The 15,574-nt window shown below is 43.5% G+C and overlaps 1 protein-coding gene across 3 annotated transcripts in view; it reads left to right on the top strand.

The window, feature by feature from the left end:
• The window catches only part of Nox1 (NADPH oxidase 1), a 56,529-nt gene that overhangs the window by 36,274 nt on the left and 4,681 nt on the right, over positions 1 to 15,574 (top strand). For 2 of the 3 annotated variants that reach the window (XM_060375554.1, XM_060375552.1), the window contains 5 exons: positions 3,011 to 3,103; positions 12,613 to 12,848; positions 13,061 to 13,223; positions 14,340 to 14,486; positions 14,677 to 14,801. In XM_060375554.1, the coding sequence (XP_060231537.1) occupies positions 3,011 to 3,103; positions 12,613 to 12,848; positions 13,061 to 13,223; positions 14,340 to 14,486; positions 14,677 to 14,801 (764 nt within the window). The remainder of the gene's footprint in view (positions 1 to 3,010; positions 3,104 to 12,612; positions 12,849 to 13,060; positions 13,224 to 14,339; positions 14,487 to 14,676; positions 14,802 to 15,574) is intronic. The other variant, XM_060375553.1, reaches the window with a different exon arrangement.

The raw sequence follows: 15,574 nt of genomic DNA, 5'->3' as shown, positions 1-15,574 counted from the left end.
TGCTTGTTTTCTTTTCCTTTTTGTTGGGACATTATCTGTATGCCCTGTTTTCTTGGGTGAATTTGTTTTCATTGGATTGGAGTTTTCCTTCTAGTATCTTCTGTAGGGATGGTTTGCTGTGTAGATATTGTGTAGATTTAGTTTTGTCATGGAATATTTTTTTTCTCCATCTATGTTGATTGAAAGCTTTGCAGGGTATAGTAGTCTGGGTTGACATTTGTGATCTCTTAGAGTCTCCATGATACTTGCCCAGGCCCTTCTGGCTTTCATAGTTTCTGATGAGAAGTCCGGTGTGATTCTGATAGGTCTACCTTCATATGTTACTTGGCCTTTTTCCCTTGCTGCTTTTAATATCTTTTCTTTGTTCTGTAGATTTAGTGTTTTGACTATGATGTGACGTGATGTGTTTCTTTTCTGGTCTAGTCTACTTGGAGTTCTGTAGGCCTCTTGTATATTTATGGACATCTCTTTCTTTAAGTTGGGAAAATTTTCTTCTATGATTTTCTTGAAAATATTTTCTGGACCTTGGAGTCTGGAGTCTTCTTTTTCGTGAATTCCTATTATTCTTAGATTTTGTCTTTTCATAGCATCCTTGATTTCTTGGATATTTTGTGATTGGAACTTTTCTGATTTTACTTTTTCTTTGAGAGAAGTATCCATTTCTGCAAGTGTGTCTTCAGCTCCAGAGATTCTCTCTTCCATCTCTTGATTTCTGTTGGTGATGCTTACTTTTGTGGTTCCTGATCTTTTCTCCAAGTTCTCCAGCTCAAGGGTTTTCTCATTTTGTGTTTTCTTTATTGATTCTAATTCTGTTTTCATGCCTTGCACCATTTCTTTCATGTGTTTGAATTTGGATTCCTGTCTCTCTACGATGGCCTCTATTTCTTTTTTCATTTCCTTCTTATATGCCACTAATTTTTCCTCTACTTGTGTATCTATTTGTTTGGCCATGTTTGCCTGTGTTTCTTTAAGGATATTGTCTATTTCTTCTTTCTTTGCCTCCAATTGACTGGCCATCTCTTTGAAAGACTTGTTCATTTCCTCCTTATGAGCCTCAAATAATTGGGCAAGCATGGCTTTAAAATCATTTTCCTGTGCTTCCGCTGAATTGGTGTATCCATCGATTTTGGGGTTTGCTGGTGAAGTCATGATGTCCTGATTTATGTTGGAAGTGCTCTTTCGCCTACCTCTGGCCATTGGCTTATCTGAAACCTTCCCTGTTTGTTTTTGGATTCTGCAGATCAGACTGGTGCTGTCTCTCTCTGGTGTCTGGAGAGTTCTTCAGGAAGCTGAGCACTCTCAGCGTGTGCTGAGGACTAGCTGTACCTGTGGGAGGAAAGTACGCAGGCGCAAATGGGGCAAATGCAAGCGTGTGTGCGAGCGCGCGTGTGTGTGTCTGTGTGTGTAAGTGTGCGTGGATGAGTTTCTCGAGGGACAGAGTGATGGCTAATGTTGAACCCTTGAGTGTGTGGGAGGGGCTCTGCACTGTATATGTCGCAGGCGCTAATGATGAACGCAGCGCAATTTCTGGCATTAACTGTCTTAGCTCCTCAATCAGGCCCACAGGGCAGGAACTTCAATGTCCCTAGTGCCCCTCTGTTTCCCAAAGTGGGTATGTGGGTGGGAGGGGGGTTCGATGCCTGGCTTCTGATTTAGAAGGACCCAGGATCTGGGGAACTGCAGATTCTCAAGGGTGCACTCACTTACAGGCAGGTCTCTCGGCAGAGATTGGGGTATCCGGGGCTCTCTGCTCTCTGGTTTGGCCCTGCTTCTTTGATGTGTTCCGCCAGTTCTGTGCTGCTGTCACTGCCAGGTTCTGAGGTCTTGCTGCAGCTGGAGATTTCAGGGTGGTCACTTCAGCAGGGATGGGGTAACCAGGCTCACTGTTCTCTGGTTTGGCCCTGGTTAGTCTTAAACTGGAGGGCTGTGGTGCCCCGCCAGTTCAGTGCTGCTCTGCCACCACGTCCTGCTGTAACTGGAGACTGGGTCGCTAGTCCCCATGCTTTCTGGGAAGTCCTGGGGTCTCTTCGTTGTGCTCTCCAGGCTTGGGAGGCCCAGCGCCTGGTGTGTCCAGGTTGTATGACGTTTCTGCCTGGTTTTGGTGAGTATGTAGCGTATTCTGTCACTGTGGGATTGGGCGGGCTGTACAGTCAGTGATGGCGATCCTGCGGAGCTAGTATGGTGTCTAGCAGATTCGCGCCCTGGGAGGATGGTGCAGCCGCTGCGCGAATCTGGGACTCCAGGGCACGTACTGCTGGCTTTTGTCTGCCGCTAAAGTGCTTGGGGCTCCGTCTCAGCGGCTGTATACCCCAGGCAGTTAGGTCTGCGCTGAGAAAGATGAGTCCGCTGTGCCGCTGTGCCGAGGAGGAAGGAGGTCTGGGGGAAGGGAGTGCAGCAAGAACAAAGGATCGTTTCTCTCCTTCCCCAAGCAAGTCTCCGGGTGACCGGAGGCCAAAGTTTTCACCTCCTGCGATGTTCTCTGGTGTTCAGAAAGCCTTGCTGTGGTTTTCCTGGGTTGGGGGTCCTTCCATTCTCCAACTCAGAAGATCAGGTATCCCACCACTCAGAAACTGTGTGTGCTAGTCGCCATCTTGGCTCTGCCCCCTCCTAATCACTTGTTTCTATTGTGGACTTACTTTTTCAATTTTTTTTTCAGAATGGACAAGGTGTCTTAGATTTTCAAATTTTAAAATTTGAAATAAAATTTAAAACACACACACATCCACCTTTATACTTTATTTTTGCCATTTACTTCCTGATACAACTTGTAAATTTAAAGGAACGATCTATTTTATTAATGACAAATTGACAAAGAAAACTATTATTTTGCAATTGTTTCCATTCTAAACTTTGCTGAAATTAGTGACTTGCTAGTATTACACAGTGGTGAACTTGATACACATAGAGATCTTGATACATATTCACTTAATGAAGAAATGAACTGCTACACAAATAAGTCCTAAATGAGATATTTAAGGGTAATATCATTCTTTTCCCTGTTTTTGTATAGTTTTGGAAGTGGATCCTTGCACCAGTCATCATGTATATCTTTGAAAGGCTCCTTCGCTTTTATCGCTCCCAGCAGAAGGTTGTAATCACCAAGGTAAAGAAATATACACTTTCCATTGCAGTGAGAATAGTTGTGTTCTACTTGAGTGCAGAACTAAATTGTCAGGATGTTTACTTTGAAGGCTTAAAAAGGGTTTTGGAGGAGGAATAATGCTTGGTTTCTCCCATGCTGGACAAAACTGTGGGAAATAGGGTTTTCGGTGGAACCACTAGCATGGGTCTGTGTTGGAGGATACAAACAGGAGACCTGAGCCAGAGCCTGCCCACAGATTTATTTTTTTTTACACACATGGTGATTATATAAAGGGTGAACTTAGACTGAGGGTGTGGCTCAGTGGTAGAGTGATAGTCTTCTATGCTCAAGGACCTAGAACAGTTCTTGTGACCTAAAATAAAATAAAGACCTGCTTATCAACATTTTAAGAAACTGGGTAGAAGTTTAACCTTAAAAAAAAGCATTTCTTGGGGACTGGGGTGATGGCTGAGTGGTTCAGAGCACTTGCTGCACTTGTTCTGTTCCCAGCACACACATGGAGGCTCACCGTTGCTTGTAACTCCAGCTCCAGGAAATCTGAGGCACTTCTCTGGCCTCAGTGAGCATTGCATGAATGCAGTGCATACATAGACAAGCAAGCACACACAAAAATAAAAATAATTTTTACAAAAACACAATTGGGTTTTATTCAGTTGTAAAGAAGAACAAATTAAGCCCTTTACAGAAAAATAGATGGGAACTGGAGATTATCATGTTACACAAAATAAGCATTTTCTCTCATATTTGGAATAAATGTGAATTAAATATAAATGCATATAGAGTATGAAAGCAAATGAGGACTATGAGTGGGATGAAGAGATTGAGACTTGAAAGCAGAATGGTGACTACTTGGGGAGAAAGGGAACTACGTACTAATGAGAGGAAAGTGTAGAGCAAACATGAGCAAGATTTATAATATAATATACTCATATTTATAATATAATATTTGTATCATAGTTGTTAGAATTGTGCGTCAAAGTTACACGGCAGGTTCACAAATCACGCAACGTGACTGGTTCCACGTAGGAGGTTTTATTAAGGGAAGAGGAAGGGAGTCACAGAGACTGTCTCTGGGCAGGGTAGGAGAGAGAGAAAAAGAGAGGGAGAGAGAGAGGAGGTGGTATGAGTTCTCTTATAAGATGATCCAGAGCATGCACAGGTGGTCTGCAGGTGGTCCACAAGTGGCCTCACAGATGCCTGATATCCCCTTTGTCAGGTCCTTTGGGGCTGGCCTTAAAGATACTTGCTTAGGGATCCCAACATTCCTCCCTTTTGGTTTTGTTAAAAAGTGAGTTGCTAGGAAGGGGTTGATGTTGAGGAGGGCATAGGGGCAACCTTTACTGTTCAAGCTACTTCCTGCTGAGTACGGGCATTGTCATTCTCAGGGTATATTCCTGTTTCACCATCAGGGTTGATTGGAAGGTCATTCATTGTCATCTGGTTCTGTGGGCAGAGGCTGATAATCCTGTCAGAGTAACTGATTAATGGTTTGGTTAGAGAACTTTTGCATTTGTTGTTGGAAGAATGTAGAGAGGAAGTTAATAAATCAGGGTACAAAAAGCAAAAGTAGAAAGATGAGCAGAAGAAGTGTGAGGAAGGTCAAAATCCATTTCCATATGGGGTTCTCAAAGGCCCAAGAGCCAGAGGCTTTGAGCATTTCCCTTCACATTTGTAGATTTGTCTGGAGTTGTTGGATTATGGCTTTCATTATACCCAACTGATTGACATAAAAACAGCATTCTTCCTGGAGGAAGATGCAAAGGCCACCGTTAGCTGTGAGGAGACCCAATCCTCATCAGTTTTGAAGTACTACTGCTGCCAGTGAGCCAATCTGTCCTTGGAGAGTTAGCATTGTCTGAGTCACTTGCTGGAGGTCCTGGATGAACTGGGAAGAAAGCTGAAAATACAAAGTTAATGAAGTGGCTAGTCCTGCTATCCCAGTCTGGACAGCTGCTCTGATTTCTGCAACAGCCAAGAAGGGCAAGATTTGAATTGCCCTCTTATCCTGCCAGGCAGCTATTGAATACATGACTGGGACTGGTTAGGGCTCTTTTTCATTTATTACCCCCAGATCAGGGAAGAGGAGTGCCAACATGCAAACTCCTGACCAACCAGCAGGCAGATGACGGTAGACCTGAGCACCATAAAGGATGTAAGTATTATTAGCAGTAGGGAATTGGGGTTGAGATGAGGTATCAAGGATTACAGTTTTATTACAGTCTAAGGAACTTACTATTCCTACAGAGTGTGTCCCGAATATCTTGAAACAGCTTGCCATGCCAAAGAGGGTGATATGAAAAAGGTGTGGGGGGGGTTTGGCAACATCAGGGTCAGGGCAGTTAGTGTAATGGTGAAGTAAGGATACTTGAAAGAGTCTCCAGAGAAGCTGTTAGCAGTAGTTCTGAGTTGGTCCCAGGTGAGACACACAGCCACCAAACTTTAAAACAGTCCTGTTTGGTCACATTAAGGGGCTTGTAGGCAGAGGTCAGAGTCTGAAGTAGAAAACGAAATGACAGGTTTGTAATATTTAAGAGGAGGGATGTCAGAGAGGAAATGACTTTAGGGAAATGTTTAATTACTTTCTCTATTTCTCCCATCCCCAGGTATTGGGTAATTGGGATGTATTTTCTCTAGATATGGATGGTCTTTATCGGTAAGTTGGGTTTGTAGCTGTGGTAGAGTTTTCCAAGAATGTGTGGTTCCCATTTGGGATCCCAAGGGGTTCAGATGTAGAAGTAGGGAGTCTTTTTATACAGATGAAGGAGTTTCATTTGTGCCAGTACGTGGACTCGGCAAGACCAGTATGGGCAGCCTCCATATCTGTCTGGCTATTTCTTGCCATAATCTTTTGTTTGATCAAAGAGGAAGCAAACAAAAATTCCATCAAATAAGAGGAGAGATAGATGTAGGAGTGATGGTTATTTAAATTGGCTTCTGACAGCCTCCCATAACACAGTTTTCCACTTTATTATCACTGATTTTTTTTCTTGAAACTTGAATCTCCATAGTGATTACCCTGGACAGAAACAGACAAGAGAGGAAGAAAAATACATATCCAATGCAGTAGGGTTGAACACAGTTGTTATAGCGAGGCCTCATTCCTCTGGAACCAGAGACAAAGTGGTTGATCTTGGCATCTGGAGCTTGAGGGCGCAGGGTCCTGTTGGAGTTGGTATGTAGGAGGGGGCATTATCTTAAAGAGAAGGATAAAAGGCTTGAGGTGAGATAGATGAATCCAGTGAAGGAAGCCTTCAAGCTTGGCAGCTCTGGGGGTTACAAGGATCAACTTGAAAGGGTCCTGCCATTTAAAAGAAAGAGATGAGGGGTTTGGTCTGGAGGGGAGAGAAGGACCTGTTAGTAAGAGATGGACAGGGGTTAGTAGGTGGCCATGGTATACAGTGGTCAGTAAAGGTCCATAGAAAAGAACAGAGATGACAGAGTAAGGGAGTAAGTGGGTGGTCAGGGAGAGGCAAGCACTTAGCTGAAAGACCCAGAGTTAGGACTGGTCTTTCATACATGGATAAGCAAGATAGACAAAGGTTTTTGGGGAGACCTTGTAGCCTGAAAAGGGCCAAGGGGAGGAGTTTTACTCAACAGAGGTGAAGCTCTTGTGATAGTTTAACAAGAGTATTTTTTAAGGATCAGTTAGTTTGTTCTATCTTTCCTGAGGACTGGGGATGGTATGGGATATGAAAATACCAAAGAATATTAAGAGCTTTAGATAGGGTCTGGGAAATCTGAGAAGTGAACTCAGGACTATTGTCTGAATGGATGGAGGTGGGGAGTCCAAAACATAGGATAATCTCATAGACAAGGAGATCAGAAACTGTCTCAGCTCTTTTGTTAGTAGTGGGGAATGCCTCCACCCATCCTATGAACATATCCACCAAGATCAGGAGGATCCAGACACGTTTGACTGCTGGCATGTGGGTAAAATCAAGTTGCCAGCCAGTACCGGGGAGAGAGCCTCTAGCCTGGTGGGTAGGGAAAGGGGAGTTATGATATCCTGAGTTAGGATCTGAAGTCTGGCAAATCTTACAAGAGGTAGTAATAGTCTTTAAGAAACCCAAGTCCTCAGGGCTGGGCTGCAGATGGGTCTTGACAAAGTTAGACAAGCTTGACTGTTAGAATGAAAGAGCTGGAGTAGATAGGACAGAATCTGACAAAAGTCAGGAGATGACAGGGGAGATGTGGGTTGTAGTGTAGTGTTCTGTGGTGAGTGGGAGGAGTCTAGGCCTGTCAGGGCCACAGCCTTAGCTGCCTCATCAGCCCAGTTATTTCCTTTGGAAAAGATGGAATCATTTGCCTGGTGGAACTGGCAGTGGACTATTCCAATGGCTGTGGGAAGGTGGGAGGCTTCTAGCATGGCTATAATTTGGCCTGTATTGGTTACAGATCCTCCCTTTGCTGTAAGCAACCCACCTTCTCTCCAGATGGCAGCATGGGAGAGAAGAATATGAAAGGATATTTAGAGTCTGTGTAGATGTTAAGAGATTGTCCCTGGGCCAATTGGAAGGAGCGGGTAAGAGCTATTGGTTCAGCCTGCTGATTAGTGGTGTGGGCAGGGAGGGTTTTTGCCTCAACTACCCCAGTATCTGACACTATGGCATAGCCTGCATTTTGAACTCCCTCTTGTACAAAGGAGCTGCCATCTGTATGCCAGGTATAGATGGCCTGAGGGAATGTGCCCTCTTGTATGTGTGGAGATGGGGCAATAGCTTCTTTAAGGTTTCAATGCAAGAATGAGATGGACAGTAATCAGAGTTAGGTCTAGGAAGAAGGTTTGAAATGTTAAGAGGTGGGCATGGATGGAAAGTAAGAGTAGTCTTCTATTAGTGTCACCTGGAGGGAATGATCCCTGGAGGGAGGTAGAGTTTGTAAGTCTTTATATGTTAAAAGGTGAGATAGATTGTGAGAAGAGAAGGTAACCCGAAAGTTAGTTTTTTTTTGACTCTCAAATAAGGAGCTCTGCAGCTGCTAAGGCACAAAGACAGGGTGCCCATCCCTGGACTGTCAGGTCTAATTTTTTTGATAGATAGGCTACAGGTGCAAAGGAGGGTCCCAGTTGGTGACCCAGGGCTTCAAGGTCATATCCCTCTTTTTCTGTTACATAGAAGGAGAATGGACGGGTTAAGTATGGGAGATGTAGGGTTGGGGCCTCAAGAAGAGCTTGTTGGAGCCTCTGAAAGGGCTTAGTAATGGGCTTAAAAAGGGGTTCATGCAAGGGGTCTAAGGCTGCCTCATATAATGGTGGGCAAGAAGGGAAAGGGAAGGGACCCAGGACCTTAAGAAACCAGCCATTCCTCAAAACGATAACATTTCTTCTTTAGTAGAGGGCACTGCCAGAGACCGTATTAGGTCTTTTCTCTCTAAGATGATACGTTGTGGGTTGGGGTTATTGTTAGTCCCAGGTAAGCAACCTCAGAGGTGATCAATTGGACCTTAGAGGGTGAGACCCAATAGATCCACTGGATAGGAAATTTAGAAGAGCAGAGATGTTAGTTTGGCTAACTTATAGGGATGGGCTGCAGAGGAGAAGATTATCTACGTATTGTATAAGTTAATATTTAGGGAAAGATAAGGAGAGTAGATTAGAGGCTAGGGCTTTGCCTAACAGGTGTAGGCTGTCCCAGAATCCCTGGTATAGGACAGTCCAGGTAAGCTGGGTAGAAACAAGGGTGTCAGGGTCACTCCAGGTAAAGGCAAAGCTATTTTGTGACTGGGCGTCCAGGGGGATAGAGAAAAATGCATCCTTGAGATCCACAACTGAGAAATGGGAGGTACCTGATGGGATAGTGAGAGGAGAGCCTAGGGGTTAGCTACAGCCCCTATAGTATAGGGTGGAAGGGGACAAATGCATAATTGAGAAAGTGGAAGTCTTGAACCAGGCGATAGGTTCCATTGGGCTTTGTAGCAGCAAGTATAGTGGTGTTAAAAGGAGAGGAATTGGAGCAAAGGATTTTTATTTTAAAGAAGGTCAGAGATAATAGGCTTAAGTCCCCTGAGGCTCTTGAGAGGAAGTGGTTATTGAGCTTGGAATCCTGTAGCTGAATGACCACAAAGGGAATGATGCTTAGTGAAAGAGGGGTTTTGTACATCCCAGACTTGGGGGTCCACTTGAAAGGCTGGTAAAGGAAGTGACACGTCAAACTGGCAGGTAGGATAGCTATAAGGAGAGAGAATGCTCGTGAGCTTGTGATCAGACAAATGGGTGGAATAAAGAAGATACTAGTTTGGCTAAAAGGTCCCTTTCCAGTAAGGAAACTGGACAGGTTGGCATCACTAAAAAAGAATGAGTCAAGGGAACACCCCTGAAAATACAATTGAGCGGTCGAGTCTGGCAAGCCTTGCAAGGCTGTCTCCCTACCACAACAATAGAGGAACTAGGAGAGGTTGATCCCCAATATTCCATCAGGACTGAGTAAGTGGCTCTGGTATCCACAAGGAAGGAGATGGGCTGCCCCGATACCATGTTAATTATCAGTGGCTTTCTGCTAGTGATGGCAGTTGTTGTGTCAAGGGAACCCAGGAACCTTCCGTCATCCATAGCCAGGCCTAGGATGTCAGCTGGAGGGTGATCTGGGAGTGATACCCCCATATCATGGGAGAAACCGTGGCAGTCAACACTCCAATGTCCCTCTTGGAGGCAATTTGGACATGGCCCCGAGGGCTTGCTGGGGTTAGGACAAACTGGGTCCAGTGAGCTTCTTTAACACAATTGAAACAGGGACCCCATGGTCCTTGTGTCTTAGGAGGCAAGAGAGCCTGGGTAGTCACTGAGTCCAGTCAAATGGTCTTAGCCTACATTTGGTATTTTTTTGCTTGGGGCTTTCTCATCTCTTCCATGGTACACCTTAAAAGTCAGCACTAAGACTTCTGCATGTGGAGTCAGAAGTCCTCTCTCCAAGCACTTAAGCTTAGCCCTGATGTCAGGGTAACTCTGGGAGAAAAAAAATAGGTCATCAGGAGTTGCCTACTCTCTGTATGTTTGGGGTCTAGATTAGTTTGTTTTAAGAAGGCCTTCGTAAGGTGCTCTCGGAATTGAGACGGGTTTTCATTCTTGTCCTGAATTACTTCCTGGAGCTTCTCATAATTATCTGGCTTGAGGGTAGTCTTGCAGAGACCAGCCAGAAGGAAGACAAGTTGTGAACTGATCTCAAGTTAAAATGCCTTCTGGGGTACTATAATCCCATCTTGGATCCTGGTCAGGCACAGCCTCAACCCCCAGGTATGCTGTGTTTGTTTGGTGAACCTCATCTGCATGCATTTCTAGGCTCTTCCCAAACTTAACTGTGCTCCTCCACTAATAGGTTGTTGGTAAGAATAATATATAATATACATATATATATATATATATAATAAGAATCATAATATATATTATATATATAATGGAAGGTAAGACTATCAGATTGAGATATTGAAATCCTTTAATGAGAGTAGAAGGATTAGAGGTATCCTAGTCTCTTTTCTACTTGAGAAAGTTCAGTTAATGAGAAGGAACATGCACCATAACTAAGCCATGCACTCCAGCCACCTCCTGGAAGGGAAGAATTGAGGCTGGTTTATGCGGAGGAGGAGGAGGAGGAGGAAGAGGAGGAGGAGGAGGAGGAGGAGGAGGAGGAGGAGGAGGAGGAGGAGGAGGAGGAGGAGGAGGAGGAGGAGGAGGAGGTTTTGCTATAGAGTGATAGCGGGTAGCAGGGGGCCTAATAGCTATTGGTGAGGTGAAAATGGGTGCCAAAATAGGATGACTAGGATGCCTGTTGCTGGGGAGAAGGGTGAGGATGCTAGAGAAGCCAAAGAGGAAGAGGAGGAAGCAGAGGAAGAGGCAGAAGCTGGAGGTTGAGAAGAAGCTGGAGGTTGACGGCAAGGCAGGGCTTCATCCTTGGGGTCAAAGGTAGAGAACCCTTGAGGTTGAGACTTTATAGCTAGAAGAGGTTGGGTAGGAGAACAGGAAGACCAGAGAGAAGGTTTGGAGAAGGAGAGAGAATGTTTGAACATCAGATACCTCCTTCCGTTTACCAAATCACTGACAATAATTCAAAAGATCCTGTAAAATATTGGGGTTTAATGTGCCATTAATCAGCCAATTTGAACCATTATCTAAGGAATATGTAGGCCAAGTTTTATTACAGAGGCCTATGAGCTTAGAGGCTTTTAAGTCAGGCTCCATGCATAGGGTTTTAAAAAATTAAACTTAAAAATTAAAAAAAAAAAAAACATTATCCAGAAAACATCCTAGTTGCGATGCTGGAGGAATGGATGAATCGGCAGTTCCCATTGGGTGGGTAGGAGTCAGTGGCCTGCCAGAGATATCCCAAAGGCAAGGTTTGGCTCAGTAGAGTAGTATGGTACAATCTGATCCAACAGCTCATCAGCATTGGCCAGAGACCAAGGGCACAGCTGCCTATAGTTGACACAGTTTACCTAGTGCTAGGATTTTTGGAGACAAGAGAAGGGCGGGGGTGCGGGGGATGACAAAACTGTGCCAGGAGAAGGAAAGAAATCTCACCCAAGGGAAAAAGGAAGCCCCAAATGGAGGACAGCGAAAAGAGTCAACCATGGTCAGTGAAGGCTGTGGTTGGGTGTTCCTCCATCTCAAGAAGTACCAGGAAGTTGCCAGAAGCTCAAAGGTCAATCTTCCTCTACCAAGAGACATATTTATGCTGACCAATGAGGAGAACTCACCAATCCAGCCAGTTTTGCATGTAGGAGGTAGCGATCTAGTTTCCCGGAAGTGGGTCATGGGTAGATCTGAAATGTAAGTTTCTAGCAGCTCCTGTGGTGGCACTAGTGGAGAAAGCAAACACGACGTTGCATGGCCACTGAAAGTGCCTATTCAGCCAATGCACCAATGTTAGGATTGTGCGTCAAAGTTACATGGCGGGTTCACAAATCACACCACATGACTGGTTCCTCATGGGAGGTTTTATTAAGGGAAGGGGAAGGGGGTCACAAAGACCATCTCTAGTAAGAGGGAGGAAGGGAAGGAGGGAGAGAGAGGGATGGAGGGAGGGAGAGGGAGGAGAGGGAGTGGAGGGAGAGAAAGAGAGAGAGAGAAGAGGTAGTGTGAGTTCTCTTATAAGGTGACCCAGAGCATGCGCAGGTGATTTCAGGTGGCCTGCAGGTGGTCCGCAGGTGGCCTGACAGATACCTGAGATCCTATTTGTCAGGTCCCTTGGGGTTGGCTATAGAGATGCCTGTTTATGGAGCTCAACAATAGTGATATGTGTATACATATTATACAATCAAATCCATTATTTTGTATCATATCTAAAATATAATAGTATCAAAGTCACTTTTCTTTGCTTCTCTTAATTTATCCAGAGATCTGACAACACGAAATCTCAGTTCTACACTGCAGCCATTGTCTGGAGCTAAGTAGTGGCTTAGGGAGTACCTGCTCCTTTCTGGAGAGGACTGGTCCTCACAATACAAGCTTCTTTTCTTTAAATGTCTGCCCTTGCCATATTTGGAGTTTGCCTCTGATTATCTATGTGCTTCATTCATAGGTTGTAATGCATCCATCTAAAGTTTTGGAATTGCAGATGAGCAAGCGTGGCTTTAGCATGGAAGTAGGACAGTATATATTTGTAAATTGCCCCTCAATTTCCTTCTTGGAGTGGCATCCCTTCACTCTGACCTCTGCTCCAGAGGAAGAATTTTTCTCCATTCATGTCAGAGCAGCAGGGGACTGGACAGAAAATCTCATAAGGACATTTGAACAACAGCACTCACCATTACCAAGGTAGGTCATTGAGACCTTCAGAGATTCAGAACAAGATGTAGACTAACCAAAAAGAGAAAACAAGTCCTTTTTGAAGTGCAAGTCTTGTAATAGAGCATATGGTAAAAATAAGTGGGAAGGTACCAGCTGGGGAAGCAGTTTGTTTCTGGGGATGTTTGAGCTCAAGATGGAGATGAGTCTTCATGCATCCATTTTCTTCTCTCATTTGCTAGGATTGAGGTGGATGGTCCCTTTGGCACGGTCAGTGAGGATGTTTTCCAGTATGAAGTGGCTGTACTGGTTGGGGCAGGGATTGGGGTTACTCCCTTTGCTTCCATCTTGAAATCTATCTGGTACAAATTCCAGCGTGCAGACAATAGTCTCAAAATACAAAAGGTACATTCTCTCATTTCACTATTCCCCTAGCCTGGGCCATCATAGCCTATAGTCTCACCCTTGATAAGGGGGTGGGGGATGGGCAGGAGAACCTATCTGAAGAAAGGATTGAGTCATAGCTGAATAGGGCAGAGGTGGCTTTGAGGGGCACTAGCAGGCGATGCAGTAGGCAGCTGGTCCAGCCTGTTGCCACAAAGCTGGCCTCTGCACCACTGCAAAGAGGCTGCAGGGTTCAGGCTGCTAGAGACCAGTCTGTATCTTGTCATTTCAGAGGCCGTAAAAGAGAAACACTCTGTCTGGTAGATTCTCTCTCAGCTCTGCAGTGCTCTAATCCTTCAAATTAAAGCTATTTCTGTTTATCCAAGGTTGTTCCTATTAAATGATTTTAAAAGTAGCTTTTTAAAATCTGGACAGAATAATTTTTAAAGCCTATGATAAAAAGACAAAAGAACACAAATCTCACACTAAAAAAAAAAAAAAAAAAAAAAAATCAATACAAAACAACCCTCCCCCAAATGGTGATGATTACTCTGTCAGTGCTACAGGATTCTTTTCTATTTGCAACTTTGTTTTTATTTACTTTAATGTTTTGTTTTCACTTTGAACAACTTTTTCATTGTGTTTTAAAGCTTATATTCATTATGCATTGTATTATTTCATAATGACATTTCCATTAAAGTACATCATTTACTATGATCATGTTTACCTATCCCCTTCTCCTTCTCTAGCCTGTGTCCTAGTATCCCCTTTCCTTTCCCCCAAATACTCTTCATTCTATCTCCATGTTTCCCATATAAGATAAAATTATCAACATGTGGCTTTCTCAGTCTGCCTTATTTTGCTTAATATGATGATCTACCAGTAACAAAAATGACCTTGGAAGGTTCCTTCTGTAATGAAAATTTGTCAGAATTCTGGATATTCAGACTAAAATTTTTCCACTCTATAAGTGTGATTGATTATCCTTAGACTTAGTTAACAAGTATATCTCTTTCTATGTGTTATCAATGTATTTATGTTACACACACACATACACATATAAACACACACATCTGTCATTAAGTGTACATTGTGAAGGATACTTAATAAGGGTATGGACTTCTTTGCTCATTTTAGATCTATTTCTACTGGATATGCAGAGAGACAGGTGCCTTTGCCTGGTTCAACAACTTATTGAATTCCCTGGAACAAGAGATGGAAGAATTAGGCAAAATGGATTTCCTAAACTACCGTCTCTTCCTCACTGGCTGGGATAGCAACATTGTGAGTTCAAATAAAACACTGATTCAAATATCAAATGTTAAGACACAATAATATAGTGCATACCTTCCAAAATAAGTATTTCTTATCATTTCTTACCTGGCCTCATCCTCGCACTGAAAGTTAAAAGCAGCTTAAGGAAAAGGCAGCCATCAAACTTGGGCTTTCTAATTTTATATTTCTCTGGTTTCAGGCTGGTCATGCAGCATTAAACTTTGACAAAGCCACTGACATCCTGACAGGTCTGAAACAGAAAACCTTCTTTGGGAGACCAATGTGGGACAATGAGTTTTCTAGAATAGCTACTGCCCACCCCAAGTAAGTACCTTGTCCTCTAGTGAATTGAGTCTGCAGAGTTAAAATTTAAGTATGCTAAGCACACCTGGGAAAAGATCTTTGGGACAGAGAGGGCCAGTGAGATGGATTATCAGATAAAAGTGTTTGCCACCAAGACCTACATGGTAGAAGAAGAGAACAAATTCCCTTAAATTGTCCTATGACCTCCACACTTGAAACACGGCACTTTGTCCACTTGTTGAACTCTGACAAACCTACAGCATGTGCATGCACAGACACGCACACACAGTAAATAAATAAATAAATAAATAAATAAGTAAACAAAGTTAATAAAAAAACTTTAAGAATGAGGAAACTTCATCTGGGTTTTTAGTAAAAATAAGGGTCATGATTTTGTAATTGATGAAAAGCTGTTTATTGTTACCATAAACCTCTATCCAATGAGCAAGGTGAAGAGAATTTGCTCTTAAAAATAGCGCTGAACAAAACAAAAAACTGGGGAAATTTGCATGCATTTTAGGGGGTGGGGTGCTCAATGATTTCTACATAAAGTAATATGATTTGGGGTATTTTATTTAGCTCATTAACCAACAGAGCTTAGTGTTTTGAGACAGGGTCTCATGTAGCTCAGGCTAACCTCTACAACTACATATATCTCGATATATAGCAGATGATGATCTTGGATTTTAGGTCCTCCTGCCCCCCATGTTCAGAGTACTGGGATTACAGATTTGTGCCACTATATCCAGTTTTCTGTAGAACTTTGAGACATGTTAGAGCATACAAACCTGATG

This window comes from Meriones unguiculatus, chromosome X, assembly GCF_030254825.1.
Source record: "Meriones unguiculatus strain TT.TT164.6M chromosome X, Bangor_MerUng_6.1, whole genome shotgun sequence".
NCBI classification, from domain to species: domain Eukaryota; kingdom Metazoa; phylum Chordata; class Mammalia; order Rodentia; family Muridae; genus Meriones; species Meriones unguiculatus.
The sequence above is the reverse complement of the archived record's forward strand: the minus strand, read 5'-3'. Positions and strand labels throughout refer to the sequence as shown.